The sequence below is a fragment of the Grus americana genome, chromosome 8, assembly GCF_028858705.1.
Source record: "Grus americana isolate bGruAme1 chromosome 8, bGruAme1.mat, whole genome shotgun sequence".
Classification (NCBI taxonomy): domain Eukaryota; kingdom Metazoa; phylum Chordata; class Aves; order Gruiformes; family Gruidae; genus Grus; species Grus americana.
The window spans coordinates 6,696,002-6,716,616 of record NC_072859.1 but is presented as its reverse complement, the minus strand read 5'-3'; the positions used below and the strand labels follow the sequence as shown (position 1 = coordinate 6,716,616).

General features: G+C 53.4%; 1 protein-coding gene and 1 long non-coding RNA gene across 2 annotated transcripts; one reads left to right on the top strand and one right to left on the bottom strand.

Moving 5' to 3' along the window:
- The first annotated feature begins 4,979 nt into the window (after positions 1-4,979).
- STX6 (syntaxin 6) lies at positions 4,980-19,639 on the top strand. Its single transcript, XM_054834026.1, has 8 exons — positions 4,980-5,086; positions 7,449-7,618; positions 8,208-8,302; positions 10,076-10,138; positions 12,405-12,527; positions 13,854-13,960; positions 15,558-15,652; positions 17,267-19,639. Exons 1-8 carry the CDS (start codon positions 5,049-5,051, stop codon positions 17,341-17,343), a joined length of 768 nt encoding a protein of 255 aa, XP_054690001.1. The 5' UTR covers positions 4,980-5,048; the 3' UTR covers positions 17,344-19,639.
- LOC129209502 (uncharacterized) lies at positions 10,151-15,570 on the bottom strand. Its single transcript, XR_008578095.1, has 3 exons — positions 15,281-15,570; positions 14,988-15,078; positions 10,151-11,915 (listed from the first exon to the last, which is right to left on the bottom strand). It is a non-coding gene; the product is annotated as an uncharacterized LOC129209502 (long non-coding RNA).
- Positions 19,640-20,615: the final 976 nt, after the last annotated feature.

The following is a 20,615-nucleotide window of genomic DNA, read 5'->3' as shown; positions in this document are numbered from 1 at the left end:
AATAAAACAGCCAGACCTCCCTCACCGCCAGTGAGGTTGGGGCAAAATCTTCACCCCAACAGCTGCCTGCAGCAACAACGGAGCTTCAGGACAGCCAGACCCCTGGGGAGATCCAGGCGCATCCCCCAGGACTGCTGACGGGAGCGAAACAGGACAGGGAGGAACATTTCCAAATGCGGATTCATCCGCAGCCCCAGCCCGAGTTCATTTCTAGATGGGAATAACCCACATCTGAACTGTGAGGGACCCACGCAGGGCTCGGGAGGAGGAGGAGGCTTGTTTGGGGTTAGTTGTTGGTTGGGTTTTTTTTGGGTTTGGGTTTGTGTTTTGGTTTGGTTTGGTTTTTTCCAGAAAAATCAATGATTCACATGGATGCGGTCCGGACCTGCCGCAATTGGATATCAGTAATCCCCCAGTGTTCCCAACTGCCCTGGTGTGTCTGTGCTGGGAGATAAGGTCAGAAGAACTGGGAAACATCCCAAAACACAGCCAAGAGCCCTAACCACTAATCGCCGCGGAATGAAAACCAAACACAACAGGGGCAAGCGAAACAAATACAAACAAATCAATACAAACCTAAACCCAAAGGAGAGGAAGCAACTCCCTCGGCTTCTGAGAGCGCCGAGAACACCCACCCCTCAAACCACAGCGGGGTGTGAGCCTGCAGCACAACCGCGTACTAGAAAGCAAAGGGGTTTTCCAGGGTTAAAAACCCCCTTCCAGTGTTAAAAACGCCCTTCCCATCGGCAGAAATGATAGCGTAGATACCCCAGGCAGGCAGGACTCCCTCCTACCTGTCGTCTTTTTCACCGGTGACCTCAGATTCCCCCTTTTCCCCCTGCACAAATGATTTAAAATTTCCTTTCTCTTACTCTAAGCTTGGGATTTCCCTTCGCAGCCCTGGAGACCTGTGACCCAGACCCCCTGCCCATCAGAAATCCTGCTACTCCTCCAGCAGCCTCTCCAAACACAAAGGTGGGGGGGGGAAACCCCACTCCCAGCTATCAGCTTCTTCAGGCAGCCATTTCCCTTGGAAAAATGTGGCCCCATATCTTTCAGTGTTTTATGGAACTGGTTTGGGTTTCCTGGGGAAAAAAAAATGCATTTATTTGTCTGGGGTTTCCTATCAGACAACCCTTCTATTGTAGTCCACCTTCCTGTACTTTTTTTTTTTTTTTTCCCCTCTCTGATACGCCTGCAATGGGTCCTGTGCCATTTCCAAAGACGGAGGCTGCCTTGTGTCCCAGGAGAAAAGCAGGACAGCCCTGGGATGCAGCCCAGCAGATGACCATCCAGCTGCCCAGCAAAAAGCCCATGTTTTTCTCTGGAGCGATTTGCTCCCCAGCAAACTCTTTGCTAAAAAAGAAGGCAGCCTCAGTGGCATTCACCTGCAGCCCAGCACGGGGTTAAACATGGTAAAATCTCAAATTAATCGTGCAAACTCCACACGGAACCAACCAAAGTCACAGTTCAGCAAACCACAGGGTAGATCGCCTGCCCAAAGGAGTCTCAGCCTAATTATTTCTTTTTCTCCCTGTATCTCAATGTCACCTTCCTTTTAGCCAGTGGGCAAATGACGACTGCAGCCCTCTGCACATCCCAGAGCGCAGATGTGTCCTCTGTGCGACCGCTTCCCTCTTAGGTGTGATGGGGAGGTTGTACAACAACACTCCCGACTCACAGAGCTGCCAACCTGTTCCGCTCCCTGAACCTCTCCGTGCCAGATCCCTCCTCCCACCTTCAAGGGAAACAGCAAAATAAACCGTCTGTGCATGCCAGCAGGCGCTGATTCCCCTGATCTGTGCCCCTTCCCTCTCCTCAGGACCCTCGTTCGGCCACCTCAACCCTCACCTGGTTTGTGGGGCTGACTACGTGCCAGAGCCCAGAGCCCCGGCGAGGCTGTCCGTGGACACGGGGATAGCGAGGAAAGGTTACGGGGAAAGGCTGCCGGGGAAAAGTTCCTTCTAATTTCACCCACTTAAAAAAGTAACGAGGATTCTGGCAGTCCAGCACCTCGCTACTCATGTAATTTAAACTCTTTTTGGATCCAGGTAAGCTCTCAGCATCCCTGGCATCCTGTGGCCGGCAGTCCTGGAGGTTCACCCTGCAGAAAGTAATGCCACCTTTGCTCCATTTCTTTTCCCGCTTACATCTTCATTAAATAACCGATTGCTCATGCACAAAGAGGAAAATTAATTTTCTCCAAAATAACCCTGACTCTGAATAGTCATCCCACATCCGACCATGAATTACCACCTCACGTTTGCTCATTTATTCCATACTTGATGGCATTTTTACCATTTTTGTCTGGTTGCCCAGTCAGGGATTGCAGTCTCTGGCGCACACAGGCCTTGCACCGTTACGAACCCACGCAAGGGTACGGCTATGGCATGAAACCAGCTCTGGTTAGACAAACAGAGCCCACAAGAGACGGCAACAGGAAGAAAGCCACAACCGCAGGAGAAGCTTCGGTCAGGCTTCACTCCTTTCCAGACAACTGCAAGCCCAAAGAAACCCGCTCCATCATCTCCATCACCTGGGACCAGGAGCATCCAACGTCCAAACCTCCTTCCTGGTAAGAAGCAGTTGCCTCTCGGCGCCTTTTTCTTTTAATGCCAAAGTCGGGGGACCACACCATCACACAGTTGAGGTCATCCAGCCCCTTTGCGCTTTACAGCGAAGCCCCCACAGATCTGTAAAAATGAGGCTCAGGAAATCTCGTGACAAATGCAGAGGGGCCAGGAGTGGGTAGGATTTGATGGAAACCCTTGGGATTTGAAGGAAACCCTCGCTGCCCACCGCAACACTGAATATTTAGCTACAGACTAGCGTTTCGTATCAAGTTACCACCGCCTTAATCCTCCTCCTACAACCACCATCGAAAGTCTTCTACAACTTTCACTAAAAATGCAAACAAAAAGGAAAAACACCAAAGCATCTGAAACCTATTCGCTTTATCACTTCTTCCTTTAGCTGTAAAACTTTTTCTTGAGAAAAAAAAATCCCCTGTGCTTTTACAAATCCAAATTCAAACCAATCCAGCTCTTCCCCCAAGAGGAAAAGCCATGTCCTCCACACCGAATATGCATTTTTTGCACCAAGCTAGTATGGGATCACACACACACACACCCCCCGTGCGTGTACACACACGCCGCAAAAATTTTCCTGATAAAAGTTTCAGTGAGCCCAGTTCTTTCCTGCAGATGGTTGGGATTTTGACGAGTTGGCATTTTTCAGTGCAGAAGTGTTTAATCAGATCTTTCCTGACCAGTTCTGCAGCTGTGCGCCACGCACCGAGCACTCCTCTCCTAGGGAGGAATCAGTTAGCCGAGCATGCCGAAAAACCACCGAAACGCTCCCCGCCGCTTCCAAACCAAACCCCAGAGCTTTCCACAAGAAACAGCAAAAAAAATGACCCCATTCTAAAAAAAAAATACACAGCAGCGCAGTTGGAGTGGCTTTCATGTGAAAATCAAAATAATTTACTACAGCACGTAAATTAATTTCCAGCATCAAAGAAAAAAGCTGTCTTTTTTTACTCCTGGGAAGTTTGCAACTTCCCTATGTTTCAGTAGCGCCTCCTTATTTTCAGCCCTCATCAGCTCTTGCAAAGCTTTACACTTTTTTGCAAACGTGTAAAAAACCCCCCATTTTCAATTAAGTGAATAAAAGCGTTCATATAATTTATTAAAGGATTTCTGAAATCCCTAGCTAGTAACTAAGAGGATTGTGGGGGTTTGGGGAGTACAAGGTCTTTGGGGGACGGGGACAGACGTAACCGGCCCGGTGTCTTCTCAGCACTCTGTTTTTTCCCGGAGGGAATTCCCCGCGCATTTGGCAGGGACCCCCCCCCCCCCCCGAAACCTGCCGGCGTGGGAAACAAGCCATCCAAGGCGCAGCAAGGAACGGCCAGCAAACACAAGCCCTAAAGCTGTCGCCTGTTGCACCACACCTAAGCAAGCTGCGGCTTCCCAGGCGTGGGGGCCGGACAGAGCGAGAGGAGGCTTTCTCACCCCGCAAACTGCGGAAACCGGTTTTACATGTGCCACAGCCTTCCCACCCCACACTCGTGAGTCAAGCTGCTGCGATTGCAAAAGCGAGGTACCCAGTTCACATGCTGAGGAAGCATCTCTGCAAATGGGTTTAGTGGCTGTTCCCTCTGCGAACCGGCGCTGCCTTTGCTTAGGGATGCTGGACCGCAGCCACCTTCGGAAAGGGCAGGGAGGGACACGCAGTCAAGAGGGCAAAGATTTGGGGGATTACTCCTGGCCAAGCCAGGGCGCCGCGCAGAGGGAGTTCAGCCATGGGTATATGGGAACATCCCCCAGCGCTGCACCGGCACCGTCCCTCTCCTGCCAGCTTTTGTAGGCCTGGGGCTGTCTGTGCTCGCAGCTGAGAGAGGCTACGGCAGAGCCCCGAGATTTAAGAGGGCAGTGAGGGCACAGGGGGCCCGCAGGCCGGGATGGCCCAGAGGCCGAGGGCTGTTCTCGCCCCGCAGAAGGGAGAAGGAAGGAAGCGGTGCCTGTTCGTTCCCGGGGCAGGACGGGTAGCAGGAGCAGAGCAGACCCTCTCTCCTTCCTCCCCCACCGGGAGCGAACGGAGCCTGGCCGAGCCGCTCCCGCCACACGCCCTGACAGGAAAACGCGGCGGCGAAGGGGCGACAGACACATTGTGCCTCCGAGCACTGCCGGGCTGCCCAGCGAGCCGGACCTTCCCCGGGCTTGCAAAACGGTCCCGCTTCCCTTCTGGGGGGCCGCTCCCCACACTGCAGCGGCCGGGGCTCACCCGCCACCCCCCCCCGGGTACCACAGGCCCCACCGAGCAGACCCCGCTCCCTCAGCCGGCCGCCACGGCAGCGCGCGCCTCAGGCGGCGAGTGCGGCGTCACCCGACTCCACCGCCCCCACCCACCCCCGCAACCGGTGCTGTGCGCAGGCGCGCGGCGCGTGACGGCGAGGGGCGGGGCGAAGGGGCGGGGCGAAGGGGCGGTGGTGGGAGGGGGCGGGGCGGGCGGCGCGCGGCGGCCGGGGCGCGCGCGGCGGCAGCGCCATGTCGTCGATGGAGGACCCCTTTTTCGTGGTGAAGGGGTGAGCGGCGCCCCTCGGAGGCACCCCGGGGGATGGGGGGGGAGGGCCCGGGGGGCGTCCCCGGGCGCTGGGCGGGGGCTGGACACGGCCGCCTCCTCAGCGAGGGAGGCCCGGGGGGTGCGCGGTGGTCGGGGGTCTCTGGAAGCGACCGGGGAGGGGGAAAATGGCGCCCCCGTCTTCCCCTCCTGTGGATGGCGGGGGGGGAACGGGACTGGAGTGGCCCCGGGCCCAGCCCGGGTCCCGTTGGGGTGCCCGGCGTCGAAGGCCGGGCGCGGAAGGCCCCGGGGCGAGGCGCTGTGCCGGGCAGGTGCCGGGCCGTGGCCGGGCCTCCCCGCACGACGCGCTCCCGGGCCAAGGAAACCCCCCCGGAGCCGGTTTTGTAGTTGCATCCCCGGGGTAGAGGGGCGGGCGGGAAGCGGGAGGTGCAGCGCTGCTTCGGCTGCAGGTGCGGCTCCCAGCACGCTGGCCCAGCTTGGGGACAAACCTGCCCGGATGTCCCCGCCGTCGGAGCGAGGCGGCAGTGGCTTGGGAAGCGTCGCCTTGCAGCGGGCGTAGCAGGGCTGGCTGGATCGTGGGTGGCTTCCCCGGGAGGCCAGGGCCGTGGCGTGCAGGCGGAAAGATGGAGAGGAGCAGGGGCCGAGCTGGGGAAAGAAACTGCAGCACGGACGGTGGCCATGAGAGGAAGCAAGCGGAGAAGAGCCTGAACAAAGGCGAACGCAAACCAAAGGTGGTCGAGGCAGGAGGAAAGGCAAATTGTAATTAATACAGTGAAAGCACCTTAGTCTCTAAAAACCACCCTGGGGCCAGCTTCAGCTGCAGGCCGGTCGCCTTCCCCACATGGCGGTGAAACAGCACTCAGGAACAGCGGAGGTGCTCGTAGGGGAGTGGTGGGGAAAGCCGTGTGAGAAGGGATGCTGGTGCAGCCAGGGAAACAGAATCACTCTGCCAGGTTGAACTGGTGCTAAGGGGAAAAAAATATAGGTTGCCGTGGGTGGGGAACCAAACGTCCTGTCAAACTTTCCGGAGAGGTTCCCGTGCCATGCGGGGAGCGGAGAAGGGATGTGCTGCCACTCCCAGCGTTAATTATTACCCAGCAGGTCAGGGTGGAAGGGGCTGGTAGTGGTGGAGCCACCAGCGTTGCATTTAGCTTGCTTTCCTGGTGTTTTTAACTCCTCCCATCGGAGGACATCCAGCTCTGCTTTAAATTCCCGCTTGTGGGTATTTCCCAAAGTATGCTCAGATTAAAAAAAACAACAAAACAACCCAAAACTTCTACTAGCAAGTAGCGCAGAGAACAAAGCTTGCCAGATCCTCAGCACGGGCTGCTGACTCTAGGGCACTAGATGTGGAAGACTCGGAGTTGTAGGCGTGCAAGGAGGGACACGCATCAGGGTGCCGAGAGACTGCAGCTTAGCAAAGTTGAGTACTTCAGGCCATGATATAACAAAAAAAGAGCTGCAGTCTTGGCACCCCTGCAGAGTGTGGGCTCAGTTCATCTGTCCTGGGCTTCCCCCACCAATAACCTGCTTTCCTTTACTGGGGATAAACACCTGCATCTTACGTGAATGCTGTGTGCAAGCTCTTGGGCTCATGCTTTCACACCAGCAACATCTGGTGTTGTCTGCGTCCCTCGTCCTGGCTCCCCGTGAACTCGAGGGAGCGGTTCACAGCTCAGGACCTCAGAGTTTGTAAATACGTAGCCACACTGATGGACTGTGGCCCAAACTTAGAGACCCGCTTGCCCCAAACCATCAAAGCAGTGTTCAGTGCTGTCAGCAAAGCCTGCCCTCCCGTGTTGTGAATGCACTCGTCTCCAAAAAGCTTAGAGCAGCAGCAAAGACTTACGGTCCCTAAGCCAGCGTAGTAGAGCTGGGTATTTTTTTCATATTGAATTAGAATAAACACTGCTGGACTCAACAGTCTGCCTGCTTGTATTGTGGGGACAGTTCCTGTACTTCTGTGTGCCCTTGGGGTATCTTACCTAGGTAGTCAAGAGTCTTTAGAGGAAAGCTGGTGAGAGAAATGCGAAACATTAATTGCCATAGAGCAGTCTTGTTCAGACACTCCGCCCTGCCTGTGTGACACTCAGCAGAAACCTCCCCTAAAGAAATAGGTCCCTTCATTAACAGCTGACTTGGAACTTGTTGTTGCTCAGCACTTTGTGCTGCAACAAGAGACGGGATTGTCCAGCAGGTAGGGCAAATCCTTATTTTACAAAATAAACTAAAAATTTGTTGAAGGAGAAATGTTTGGGAGAAAGCTGTGCTCCCCTGCTGGGCTGAACACGGGGCTGTCCTGCCGTGACTGCTGCAGAGCAACTGATGACAATCCCTTTGCTCCTCTTTAACCACCCCGGCTGCAGGGAGGTGCAGAAAGCTGTGAACACCGCCCAGGGGCTCTTCCAGAGGTGGACAGAGCTCCTGCAAGATCCCTCCATCGCCACAAGAGAAGAAATCGACTGGACCACTAATGAGCTCAGGAATAACCTACGGAGCATCGAGTGGGACCTGGAAGACTTGGATGAAACGATTAATATCCTTTCTGTGGTCCTTTGGAGGTAGGGGCATCCAGTTCCTTAGCTGTACTAAATAGCCAAGTACTGGTACTTGCTACTTTTTGCAGAAATCAGGACTATTTGGGATTTAAGTTTGCATTTACATCGGCTTTTCTCAAATGGCAAATGAGAAATCGAGGCAAATGTGTTCAGCAAAAGGATTTTCCTTTTGCCTCTTTGTTTTCCTTTTGACAAGGTATATTCTAAGATGCTTTGTTCTACAAAGCCTATTGTGTTGTATGAATTTGGATTTCTGTGTAGTCAGTCCTACTTTAGGCTGGCTTCCAGAAATACTCCTTTTCCCTTGTGTTTATCTGAACACTCCTGGAAGTACTGCGCGGCATCAGAGAACAAAAAAAAAAAAAAAAAAGGCAAGAGAGAGAATCCTCACGCTGGTGCGTGTACTGCACTGTTTTTTTCCTCCAGCGTTTTGTACTTTACTCAGCAAATTTTGGGAAAAGTCACAGCGTAATGGCCACTTGGTAGAGCCCTGCTGAGGCACTCTCGGGGTTTGTGTGTCTGTGTGTGTACCCAAAATCGCTAACGACTCCTTGACTCGCTGCCTACGCATTGTTGAGGCAAACCCGCGGAAATTCAACCTCGATGCGACGGAGCTGGGTATCAGGAAAGCCTTCATCACGAGCACGCGGCAGGTGGTCAGGGTAAGGAACCTGGGCTTGGGGTGGGAGCGTGGGGAAGGCAGGGGGAGCGATTAGGTGGTTAAAAAAAGGGAAGTTTGTGGCCATTTCCATGCTGAACTACCATATCCGTGCTGAACTAGAGAGCAGAGAATAAACCTGCTACCTGCTTCCTCCTCTTCCCCCTGCGCTCCCTCCTGGGGCTGCCCAGATGGGTTTGGGGCTGCGGGGTGCAGGTGCCCTGTGGCACACCCTCCTTTGCTGCTGCTGCCCCTTTATGTCTTCTCACCTCTCTTGCAACAGCAAGCCTGGGAACCTGTAGTAACTGGGGAGGAAGAGTAAAAGACCCCACTGCAATGCTTGGGAGGCTGGAGCCTCCCTTCAGAGTTGAAGGAAATTGCGACTGTCCTGTGCTTTTCTAGCGCTAGTTTTCAAAAACAGAGAGTCCACTTTGAACGCTGACAGATGGTTAAAGCCCAGCATTATTGACATGGTGACTTCAACTTCCTACCGCTACAAAATAGTCCAAACAACCACTAGATTTATTTTTAACTCAGGGAAGATTTTTTTTTGTATTTTTTTTAAGTTTAAGCTCACACTTAAGAAGCAAAAGGATAATTTTAACAACTTTGTGGTAATAAATAGAGAATAAACATCTTCCCAAAAGCTTCACTGCCTGGTAACAAGCTGCTAGTTAGGAAGTTTTCTCCCTATTAATAGCTTCACTGAGCATAGCTTATTTTCTGCTGGCCCTCGTGACTCTGATGTTCCTGCTTCACGAAATGCATTGCTGTGGCTGGCAGCAAGCTTTTTACCCTACCTGCAGTCCTGCAGTCTGGATGCAGTTCCTAAGGCTTGCTGCCTGAAAAATGATGCTGAAACCACGCTGGCCCGGGGTGGCAGGCACGGACTACACCTTGCCCTCGGTATAGTCCACTCCCAAACGGGCAGGATCAGACAAGCCTGCTCTGTGGTCCTCTTTTCCTGGCTGAAAACTGCTGGCTAATGGGTTTTGGAGCAGCGTCTCTTACTGTTAAATGAAATTTGTTAGTGGCATTATGCAGCTGACTAGGAATTTGTGATGCACAGCAGTGTGTGTGTGTTAGCCAGTGAGAAGTAAAAGAGTAGAATCTGGTGCTCTTAGGTGATGTATTGCACATCTCTAAAGGTTCTGGTGACACCTGAAGCATGCTGGTGGATCAGCCTCTGCTAGATCGTATCGACTGCTTGCTAATCTACCCTATAAAAACTAGACTCTGTTGTGATGGGGAGCCCTCCATGGCTAGCCATCTTCTACAGAAACTCGACAGCAAAACTTGATAAAAGAGCAAATGTCGGCACAGTCAGAGAGGATGGCCACAGGACAGGAAATCTATCTCGTCCTATGCAATATAAAACCAGATGCAACTGGGAATAAAGTGCAGGGGGTTACAGGCTTCCAAGACCTTGAAGGACATGACTCTTCCTTACAGTCTATCAATGGGAATGTTAGTTTAATATTATACAAATCAAAGTGTTTCTGGCTGTAGTGGAGCAAAATGAGTAGTAAATAAGGAATATTTTTAAAATATCCCGTTGCCATTGATTCTAGTTATTAGTAGAAGGATGAACTGCAATGAAGCTTTCTACGACATCCTTTCAGACTCTTCAAAACTGCACATTTTCAAAGAAAATCTCCCTTCCCTCACTCCCCCTGAAAAAGCCTTGCTGGGTATAGACAGCCCTGTAGAGCACCCTGAAACTGCCTGTCACCTCAAGTCCAATGCTCACATACTTCTTCTTTTGTTGAACAAACAGGAAATGAAGGATCAGATGTCAAACTCCTCCATGCAAGCGCTGGCTGAAAGAAAAAACAGACAGGTGAGAACCAGAAACAGGCAAGTTAAGTGAATGCAGTGGCTGTTTGGTACTTTAAGGAGCGAGGAGGATTTATCAGCTCTAGTAGCTGTTGTCTTAAGGTATGTGTTAGGTGAAACTTCCATTTTGACTTACTCCACGGCCCCACATCATAAGGTGGAGCGTATAGCATTGATCAAAACTGTGTAAGAGCTGTAATCACAATATATGTCCTGTCTGTAGTTCATCCCCTTAAAAACCTTTGTTCTGGGAAGGAGCTTGCATGCTGCAGCGAAGCTGTCTGTTTGAACCGTGTCTGTTTTGCTGACCTGAAAGAGCTGGTTCTCGCAGGCACATTGCTGCCACCCTCTTCCAAGCCTGTCTCTCAAAGCAGTAAGTCAGCACTCGCCATCTGTCTCTCTCTTCAGATCTGGTTGTGTACAACCGTCAGTGTTGCATCATCCCACAGAAAGGGGAATCTCCCTCCTCCTCCTCAGGGGGAACAGACTCAGAATCCATGTCAGTGAATGTAATCCTGTGCTCTGCTGTATTTAGGAGCCAAGATGCTGCAATATCCTTTCACACAGCTGCCTCTTGTAATAGTTAGCCATGTAAGAAGATGGAAGAAGCTCAAGAAGTCTCAGGTTGTCTGCACTTGTAATCTAAGGGATAGAAATAGATGCAGCTTGTGCTTCTCCCCAGCTGACGGGGATGCTGTAAGGAGATCTCAAAGCTGACTTCCAGAGCTGCCTCAGTAAAAGTTGGTGTGCACTTTGTGCAATTAACTTATCTGGCTGCATCAATTTTACCACTTGTGGCAAGAATGACAAACTGCAACAGGCTACTGAGAAGCACAGAGCTCATTCCTGAGCTTGTTACGGGGTTAATTGATGTGCTTGGCAAACACCTGAAGAAGCAAAGTCCCTTACACCCTTGCTCAAACAAGTCTCTAGCCGTCTCTGCGTTTTGCTGCTTCTTTTTTTTTTTGCACAAAGTTCCTGCTAGCTGCGGGAGACCATATGGCCCAGCTCACACGTCAACATCTGGTCAGGAAAACTGACTTCCCCTTGCCGTCTTCCTCTTCCTTCCCCAGCCTCTCGCCTTCCTTGCAGACCACGAGGCTTGTGCTGGGCTGCAGCAGCTTTTCCAGCATGCCTCTGTTGGAGAGGCTTGCTAGTGGCGACCTGACCCTCACAGGCTCAGGCTGGCAAGCAGAGGCCTTTCTATTGCAGCTGCAGCTGCAGCAAAACTAGCACACTGCGTTAAATAAGCGGTAGCTGTGCTTGCCATGAAGTGGAGAGAACCAGGAGCTTGCTCAGTGTCTGGGGGCAGACAAAGCCAGATGTCCTGCTGGCTTCCCGCACGGTCGGTCCGTCAGCTTTCGTCACCCCTCCTTGAACCTTGTAGTGTAGACGAGCCATAGAGACCATCTTGTTTTCAGCCTGCCAGAGCAGCCTGGTCATTGTCTTGCTGCTCCTCACAAATACTCAGTCGTCCCCTCCTGCCCACGACCTGAAGCTGCAAGAGGGTCTCATTAGGAGTCGGTCTTGCCTCCATGCTGGTGGGCAGAGCTCCCTAACCCATTCGTAGCACTGCAGGGTGCAGCTCCTCACCTGTGGGCCGTGTTCATTCTCCAGCGTCTGTCCCTCATCTTATACCCCTTCCAGGGACCAGATTTACTCAGCTGGAAAGCCACCTCTCTGCTGCCTTTGCACAAGCTCCTCCCTCCGGGTTGTAGAGCAGGTAGCAAATGTAATCTTGGATGCTGGCAACTGAACGGTATGCCAGAGGAACAGGTAGCCTGGATCAAAGAACACGAGCATACAACACTGCTGTAGTTATATATTGCACTACTTTACTGTCAGCTCAGCTGGTTAAATACTTTATCCAGACCCTCTTAAGCCCCTGTCGTTAGTAGCACAGCGTTCAGTTTGAGCTATACATCTGTTAACGCAATATATCCGGATACTTCCCAGCTTACATGTCCTAGCACGCAGTGCTGCCTCTTGAGCAGACTTTTGTGCTGTGCAGACCACCTGCATACACCGTCTGTTGGTCGTACTCCAGAGGTGTATCTGCAATTTCAGGCTGCAGAGACTTCCCAGGCTGGCATTTTGGCATTGTGTTGGTTTAGTTCATAGCAGCGCTCTGAGTAGCAGTAGAGCAGGAGGAAAAGGATGCTGTATGTGTGTGTACTGGAGTATTGCCTTATCTGCCTTCCCGCTGCACCCTGTAGACAGGCTGTGAGCAGACACAAGGGTGTTGCTAAGGGCTCTCTGCATCTGTTTAGGCGCTCCTGGGAGAAAGCGGGAGTCAGAGTTGGAGCTCTGGACCTGACAAATACAGCCGCCTGGACCGGGAGCTGCAATTAGCAAATTCACACTTCATTGAGGAGCAGCAAGCTCAACAACAGGTAAGGCAGCTGGCGCCATGCCGACTAAATAGCTTTACTTGCTAAATGGGTCCTGGGGAGATAAGGTATGGGCTGTGAAAGCCCCCAAAAAATCCAGTCCTTTGCTGATCTGGATTCAGGAGCCCTGCTCTTCGCTTGCAGCATATATCTGTGCATGTGTTCCCTGTACAGTGCAGCTTTGGATGCATCTTGGAGCTGAGATTTTAACCCTTGAGGCTTGGGTCTTCTGCTCTGTACAGAAGGCAAACATGATCTGAAAGCTGTAGCATGCTAAGCTTTAATACTATAAGGATTGCTGAAATCCTTGGAAGACTAGAAACATTGCAAAGAGAAGAGAGCCCGTTTCTCTTACACACCTTCATCTGGTTAAAAAATGAGCTGTTGTTTGCTGTTGTTTGTGTGCATCTTCATCAGAACAGGCTAGGAGCAGGAGCACGTGCCCGCTTCCTTTTCCTGCCTTTGTCAACATGAGACTCGTGAGAAAGCCCGCACAAGGTTCTTGTGAGAACCCCTGGCGAGGTGCTTCCCCGCTGCCAGGGGAGTCCGTCTGGAGAAGTTCCCGGGTAGCGCGCAGACCCGCGCGCAGCAGCCCACCCAAACAGGGGCCTTTAAACAGGCAGCTTCTTGGAGGTGGCAAACTGTTAAAGCTCCTGACCCGTGACACCGCCCTGGCTTTCAGACGAGTTTTACCTAGTGACTCTAGGAAGATAAATAGATTCAGAAGTAGGTAACTAGGGTAAATCTAATCCTTAGCGTGACTGTGCCCTGAAAATGACTTAAAACATCAGCAGACCTATTCCTTTGGCACATTCAGAGCCAGGCTTGCTATTTTTAGTTGTAGAAGCTGCAACAGCCTTTTACTCGCATTAACCCCTTGTTAGCTGCAGCATGTTCCAGGTTGCATTTCCCAGGCACAGCATCAGGGTGGCACCCTGGTGCCCACTGCCATACCTGCTGCGGGCAGGGGGGCTTGTGGAGGTTTTGACGACGGGCCCTTGTGGCTTTCAAGAGTTGCCTTAGCGATGGGTGCAGCAGGGAAGGGAAGGGGCACAACTGAGCTGAGGCTGGGTTTGCAAGGAAGTCGGGAGAGACTGCAGCCTGCTGTCCCCCAGGGATGCCATGCTGGGGAGGCTTTCCTGCGGCTGTCACTTCTCCAGCATCTTTTAGGAACACAGTCCTCATTCCTGGTGGCTTAGGTCTGTGCCCACGCCCTGCAGATGATGTCGACCGAGCAGCAAGTGTCTGTCCACCGAATCAGCTGGCTCTGACCCAGCTGCGGGAGGCAGCAGACCCGTAATTGCCCGTTTCCCTTCTCTTTGGCCCCAGTTGATTGTGGAGCAGCAAGATGAGCAGTTGGAGCTGGTCTCTGGCAGCATCGGGGTGCTGAAGAACATGTCCCAGCGCATTGGCGGGGAGCTGGAGGAGCAAGCAGTGTAAGTGTGAGACGTGGCGCCCCGAAAACCCGGCATGGGGCTGGCTGCAACACAGCTGGAGGTCCTTGCGCACGTATCTCTGCCTCTGTTAGGGCTTTGAATTTACTAGTCCCTCAGGCAGCCCTGCTAGCCGGCCTTTGATTTTAGGCAGTGGAAAGCATTTCTTACTGCAGCCTGTGAGTATCCATCCGCACTCTCGTTCGTTTGAAAGCCTGCAGCTTAGCTGCCAGTTTACCTTCCCTTCTCTCTCCTTTTTATGTGCTCCCCCCAAGGCACACAGTTAGCTCCTTGGCTTCAGGCAGCCAGCAGTACTGAGCAGATGTGGGAGGGAGGTGCTGTGTAATGGGAATACTGGATGCTTTCCCGGTCCACGGGGTTTTGTGCTGCCCCTGGATAACTGCTTGACCCAAGACCTCTCAGCTCTGCCTTGCTGCTCTGAAACACGCAACACAGAGCTACTATTCATAGTTAAAGCTAAAAATATCCCTCACCCACGCAAAGGGTTAAAGGGTAGCTCACAAAGTAATTTGCATCCACCCATTTACATATAAATTAGATTTCCTTCCCAGTGCATGTCCTTTGCAAACAAGTGCCTAAAGTTTCCAGTTATGCAGGCTAACAGCTAACACTTCCAGAGAGACTTGAAGGCTTCATGCCTAAAAACCCTCCTTGGCTGATAAAGACTGGATAAAGACTGTGTCCCTCATGAAGTGATGTCTTCTTTGATGGAAAGGAGGATCTTTAAACCCGCCTCCTGTACAAAAGTCTTGCAGCGTGCAATTCTTCTGCTCTCACGGAAGCAGATTAGCGTGGTGTGTCCGTTTCCAGATCATCACGTAAGAAGCCATCAGTGCTTGCTAGACAGTAGCAGATGACTACTGCAATGAGTTGGTTTTGGTTTTTTTTTTTTTTTATACAACTCTTTCCCCACTCAGTGAAGGTTTAACAAGTGCCCTAGACTTCTAGCTGTCCTTTGAAACGTGTTAGGCTTTAAAGTCCCACTGGCTGGAGACAGTTGGATTGGTACCTTGATTCTGGACATACTTGTTCCTCTTCAAATGGGCTCTTGGCACTGACCAAGCACGGCTTCAGGAAGGCTTTCAGATCCATTAGAGTCGCTGTGTGGAGAAAGTAGAGGGGTAACTTCCATGCAGAGCATAAAAAGCTCCTTAAAAGCAATTGCAAATCTTATTCCTGCTTAATACATGCCTGGAACAACATTTTAGCTTCAGCTGCAAGCCCTGAACAAAAAGAGAGATTAAAGTGCAAGCTTGCACCTAGATATGTCCTCTTAAAAGGAGGGAAGCCCCCACTCCTCACCTTGCAGGGTAGTAGAGCTCAGCCACGAACACACAGGGGGGGATCAGTCCGACAGGAGCCCCAAATGACTTCCCGCTTTCCACTAAAGCAGAGCTGCTGCTTCAGCAGGACTTTTCCCCTCCTTGGGTGCTTTCAGGAGACCAGGCCGTGTTTATTTCCTCTGCCAAGGTGTGATACACCAATCACATCACTGTTTTGATCAGTGTGCACGAGTGTGCTGAGAAATCCCGAAGGGACGTGCCACTTGCTGACAAGTGCCTTGCTTCTCTGTCCCCAGGATGCTGGATGACTTCTCCCACGAGTTAGACAGCACTCAGTCGCGGCTTGATAACGTCATGAAGAAGCTCGCCAAAGTGTCTCACATGACGAGCGGTAGGTCCTGGGAAGTGGGATCCAGTTCTGGAAAGGGAGAGACAAGCCGTTGGATCTTGGGGCTGGGATGCTGTGTGCTCCCACCCACTGACAGCCATCCCAGACCTGAGCAGAGGGGAGGGAGCAGCTCTCCTTGCTTGAAAGAGGGGGAAGACTTCCAAGCCCTGCAGCTGCTCCTGCCCAGACACTGCTCTGCAGCCTGTCCTTTGCCTTTGTTTTATTTACGGATGCTTTTTTATTTATGCTGCTACTGCCGCAGTGGGAAAATCCCCCTCTAGATGGTAGGTAGGAGGCGAAGCTCTGCAGCCTCCTGCTCTGCTGCAGTTCCCCAGGTTGCCTGCGGAGTAAAAGCTTTCAAGGTGCCATAAAACACTTGCCGCCCGTGCATGGATTCCCCTGCACAAAACGCTCGCCTGTGGCAAGCCCCTTCTCAAATCCCACCTGCCCTCGGGTTGCTGGCGCCTGCCGGTCCGCCGGCCTGTTGTCGGTCAGATATATCTCTCAGCTGGCGGAGGAAAGAGGCAATTTTTGTGCAGGAGGCGGGGGGAGGCTGAGCCCATGAGAAAAGTCCTTATAAGGCTGTGCCTGAAGCCGGTGGGCTGGCGGGGCGCTGCGGGCAGAGCAAACAGGAAGCCCGGCATGCCTGCCGGGAAGTCCCCCACCGCCAGCTTGCCTCTCTGAGCGCTGGCGGTGCGCCCAGCGGTCTCCTCCTCCGTTAACCCCTCTCCCGTGGGTGCTCATGCAGCTTGTGGAGGCAGCTGTGAGTTGGGAGGAGAAGTGTTCCTGCTCTGCAGGATTACGCTGGCGAGGGGATTTATGAGGTTATGGAAATATGGCCGTTTGGAGTGCTGAGTGTGCACTTTTTGGGTCACCAAGTGGGCAGCACGACCACCAGCAAACCTAGCGTACCTCCCCTTTCCTCTGGGAAAAACACTGTGATCATCGCAGGGTGCTTCTGATAGTCGTGAATGAGCATTTCTGCTGTCCCTGGCATCACCCAGGCTGGGGCTGACCAGGAGGGCTCTTCCTGGGGTAGGTGCTGTGCCCAGAGGTTTTGGGGTGCCAGCAGCCCCGTCCCCACTGCTGCACTATCGCCTTGCAGGGGCTTTCTCGCTGCCATCGCAAGCATGGCCACAGACAGATAGCAGCTCTCAGAAGCCGTGCAGCATTGAGCTTCTGCAGAGCATGCACGGGGCCAGCAAGGGGTAAAGACATCCAGGGGAAACCTCATTCCTGCCTCTTTGGGGCAGCTTTTGCCAGCCCCTTCTCGTTTCTCTAGCAAACAGGTTACTCCACGAATGAACGGCAGCACACAGCAGCTCTCTGCTTGTTCCTTCCGATTGCTTTTGAACCACTTGATCAAATCTGTTTGAACTTGGCTGGGGAGAAGCCTCAAAATTCCCACAGCTGTCCCCAAAAACGGATGTGTCCTGGAGGAGAAATGCTGTTGCTTTGTGGACCGAAGTGGGGCATGCTGCCAAAGGAGCTGCTGCTTTGGCTTTTTATGGCTTCTTTAAGCCTAAATTGGGCTCCTAGCAGTACAGCGAAGAAAAGCTCTCCCCAGTTTTCCTTCTCTGTTAAAGCAGGAAGACTGACACCTCCTTTTTCTTCCAGATCGACGGCAGTGGTGTGCAATTATTGTCCTCTTCGTCATCTTGCTGGTGGTGCTCATCCTGTTTTTCGTCCTGTGATGGACTGAACTTTCTCGGACGCCCCCTCCCCGCCCCCTCGCCCCTGTAGCATGGGGAAATGAAACTCTCACCGTTTCCGTCCGCCCACAGAGATCCCCAGCAAGAAAACCCACACCCAGCTCTCACCATTCTCCTCTGAGGACTGCAGTTTGGCTCTGCCGGGATCTCACCTGGCCCTGGGGAGGGGGTGTGAAGGACTGGAGCTGCCTCTTTCCCCGGTGGACCTGGGCTCCAGGTCTGGACTAGGCAGCCGGAGGGGGATTTGACCCCTGCACTTCCACCCCGTGCAGGTAGGAGCCAGTTGCAGCGGTCCCGAGCCACCTGCGGTCGGATGTGGACACAGAGCAGTGAGCCCTGGGGAGGATGGGACTGGGGGGTGGGAGGAGAGGAATTAGTTAATTCAGTGAGCATTACAAACCACATCGCCAGCCAAAAGCATTACCAGGAGGAGCAGCGGTGTGAAACCCTGCACGCTCATGGCGAGGGAGGGGCGTCTAACTCCCCCTGCCCCATGCTGCCTTCCTCCCGCTGCCTTCCTCCTGCCGGCCGGCTGCGTGCCGCCGCCTCACCGCCCCGATACCACGGTGAGTCTGCGGCAGGGCGTTCGCACCCACCACCCCTTGGCAGAAGCTTATGTGCAGGTGAGCCCTTGGGCGTACCATCCTGCTGTCGGCCAGCCGGGCGCGATTAGGAACCCCAGAGCTTTAAACTCGGGTTTATGGGTGCTGAAAGCTGGCAAATGACCATTAGCCGGGGAGTGAGTTTCTTAAAGCTTTTAAAATTGCCTCCTTCGTTATACAAGCCTCTAAAGCTCATTGACTGACGCTTTCTTTTCCCTTGTATAACTGAGTAACTGCTTCTGCTTAACAGCTGCTTCCCATTGGCAAGTGATTTGTCAGGTCTAAAATAACTTATTTTTTTTAAGGAAAAAAAAAACTTTAAAGATTTTTTTGATGACCATTCAGGCCACATTCTCTCTGCAGGTGCATGACACGCATTATCAGAGGGATTGGGCCTAATTATGTATTTTAAGTGCATATGAACTTGTAAATAGGATGTCTTAATTTTTTCCCAACGGCTATTTTTTGGACACCTCCGTTGTAAGCAACCAAAAGGCAGGAGATTCAAAGCTAGGTCACATTTCTGTATTACTTCTCAGTCCTTTTGTTACCTTGGCGTTGTTCATCACTCGAGTTTGTCTCAGCAGCGTCGGATAGCCTAGTTGTCTCCCTCATACAGTGAATTAGGAGTTAGCCAGGCGATCGATACCAAAACGTGGTGAAGAAAGCTCACCCTGGCAGTATCACCGGGGAGAAACGCAGACGGCGGGGGTTCGTGCTGCAAACACCGATTGCAGGATACGGGGTGACTCTTCAGGAAAGCAGAAACAAGTTCTTGCTGAAGCCTGCTCCCATATTTTAAGTTGCAAACACCGAAAGAGTTGGGACAGGCTGGCTTACGCCTCCCATCTGGGTCTCAGATGGGGCCGGGGGAGGAAGTCAATTGGTGCTGATGCGAAGACTTCTGCTGAAACTGCAAATCACCCCCGAAAATGATCCTCCCCGAGCGGGAAACTCACCACCAGACGACTTTACCTCCGGGATGCTTAGCCCAGACTGAACACTCCTCCCCACCGGGTTTGTGGCTCCCTTCAAGCAGCTGTGTGACACCCCCCACCCCCCCCACAGGCGCCAGGCTCTTACAGCCGGCAGCATCGTGCCTTCCGCAGCCGGGCGCCAGAATGGGGGGGGGGCGAGGCCGAGCTGCCCTGCCACACTTGGACAGGCGCTCTCGTCGTTAACGCACACGTGTCCTTAGTGCTAACCCGCACTAATTATTTCAGCAGTAGTTCTTTATCCTTGCAGAGCGCCTTGTTTCTTTTGGTTACGCTACAAGAAATACGCGGTGTCTCCTTTCCAAGGCTGGCTATCACGGTGTCTGCGCGGCTCCTTGGGCTTAATACCTCTCCAGGAGCAGGTTCCTGGGAGCGCGAGTCCGACCAGGGAGCAGGGCTCGCCCTTGACTGGTATTTGCACACCTCTGATCCCCACGTTATTTTCGGCATGGTTGTGTGCATCCTCCGGGAACGATCCCCGACGCTCTGTGTGGGATCGCTCCTTCGTTATTCCAGCGTACTGCTGGTGGGCGGCCCAGCTGCTGGCATCACCGCAAGCCACCAAAACCGTCTTTGGTCCCTTTTCCCGTGTACGTTTGCTTTTTCTGTTGTTGGTGGTGCCCCTCCCTTTAACACTAAATAAATGTATTGCTGCTGCCCAGCGTGGTGCAGCACAAATCACTGGTCGTTCTCACAGTGACCCTTGCTCGGGGACAAGCGGGGCGTTCTCCCGACACTGGGTAGCAGGAAGAGCTCCCGACGGCATCTGCCCTCCTGGCTTTTAAGGCATCGGTGGCAGCTGCAGTTTCTGGGGTCCCCTCTGCGCTGTGGGCAGCTGTTGCCCAGATGTGGGGGATGCTGCAGGCAGAGGGCAGCTGTGGCTGCTGCGCCTCCTCCCTTTGTCAGCCTCGGCGCCTGCCGGAGAGGCTTGCCGTGGTGCCGCGGCACAAGTTTCCCCTTCCGTGGCTGGAAGAAAGCAAACCCCCAAACCAGCAGCAGGAGCGCAGGTCCCTCTGTGATTAGCGACCGATACTTGCAGCCCCGTCGCCCTGCGCTCCCCCGCCAGCCCACCACGCTGCTCACTGGAGCAGGGAAGAGGGGTTCTGCTCTTGAAGGAGCACCGCAGGTGGCCAAGCCCCCCGTCCCCCCCCACCCAGTCTGCCTGCACAGGGCCCCCCCCCCCCCCCGCCAAGCACTGTCAGGAGGCGGCTGTTGGAGCGACTGGGCCATGGGAAAGCAGGCAGCAGAGACCCTGAGCCCATCCAGAGACACCCCCCCCCCCAAACCAGGCTGCCTGGGGGTGGCAATGGGGTGAGCCACCCCACTCCCCCAGCATGGCGTTCTGGGGAGCACTGTCCCCCAGGAGCTCCCACCCAACCCATTTTGCTACCCCACAGACCAAATGGGCCCTTGGGCCCTGAAAAGCTCCTCCTGCCCTTAGACGTCGGCTCTGCCTGTCCTGGGGCTGCCCACCGTGCCATCCCACAGCCAGGACATGCATTCGGTGCCCTGGACAGGCCCCCGTCCCCATCCCCCTTGGGTACACTGGCCGGGGGGGGGCTCACCTCATGTGAAGGCACCCGCATGCTCCCCAGCACCCAGAGCTGTCCCCTGCATCCACCAGCAGCCCCAACAGCGCTGGGGCACATCCAGGCCC

What these genes read in the sequence shown, in the direction of transcription:
- STX6 (XM_054834026.1), top strand. Translation starts at nt 5,049, where the DNA reads ATGTCGTCGATGGAGGACCCCTTTTTCGTGGTGAAGGG. An exon ending in CCCTTTTTCGTGGTGAAGGG is followed by an intron (nt 5,087 to 7,448) that starts GTGAGCGGCGCC and finishes CCCCGGCTGCAG; the next exon opens with GGAGGTGCAGAAAGCTGTGA. An exon ending in GCACGCGGCAGGTGGTCAGG is followed by an intron (nt 8,303 to 10,075) that starts GTAAGGAACCTG and finishes TTGAACAAACAG; the next exon opens with GAAATGAAGGATCAGATGTC.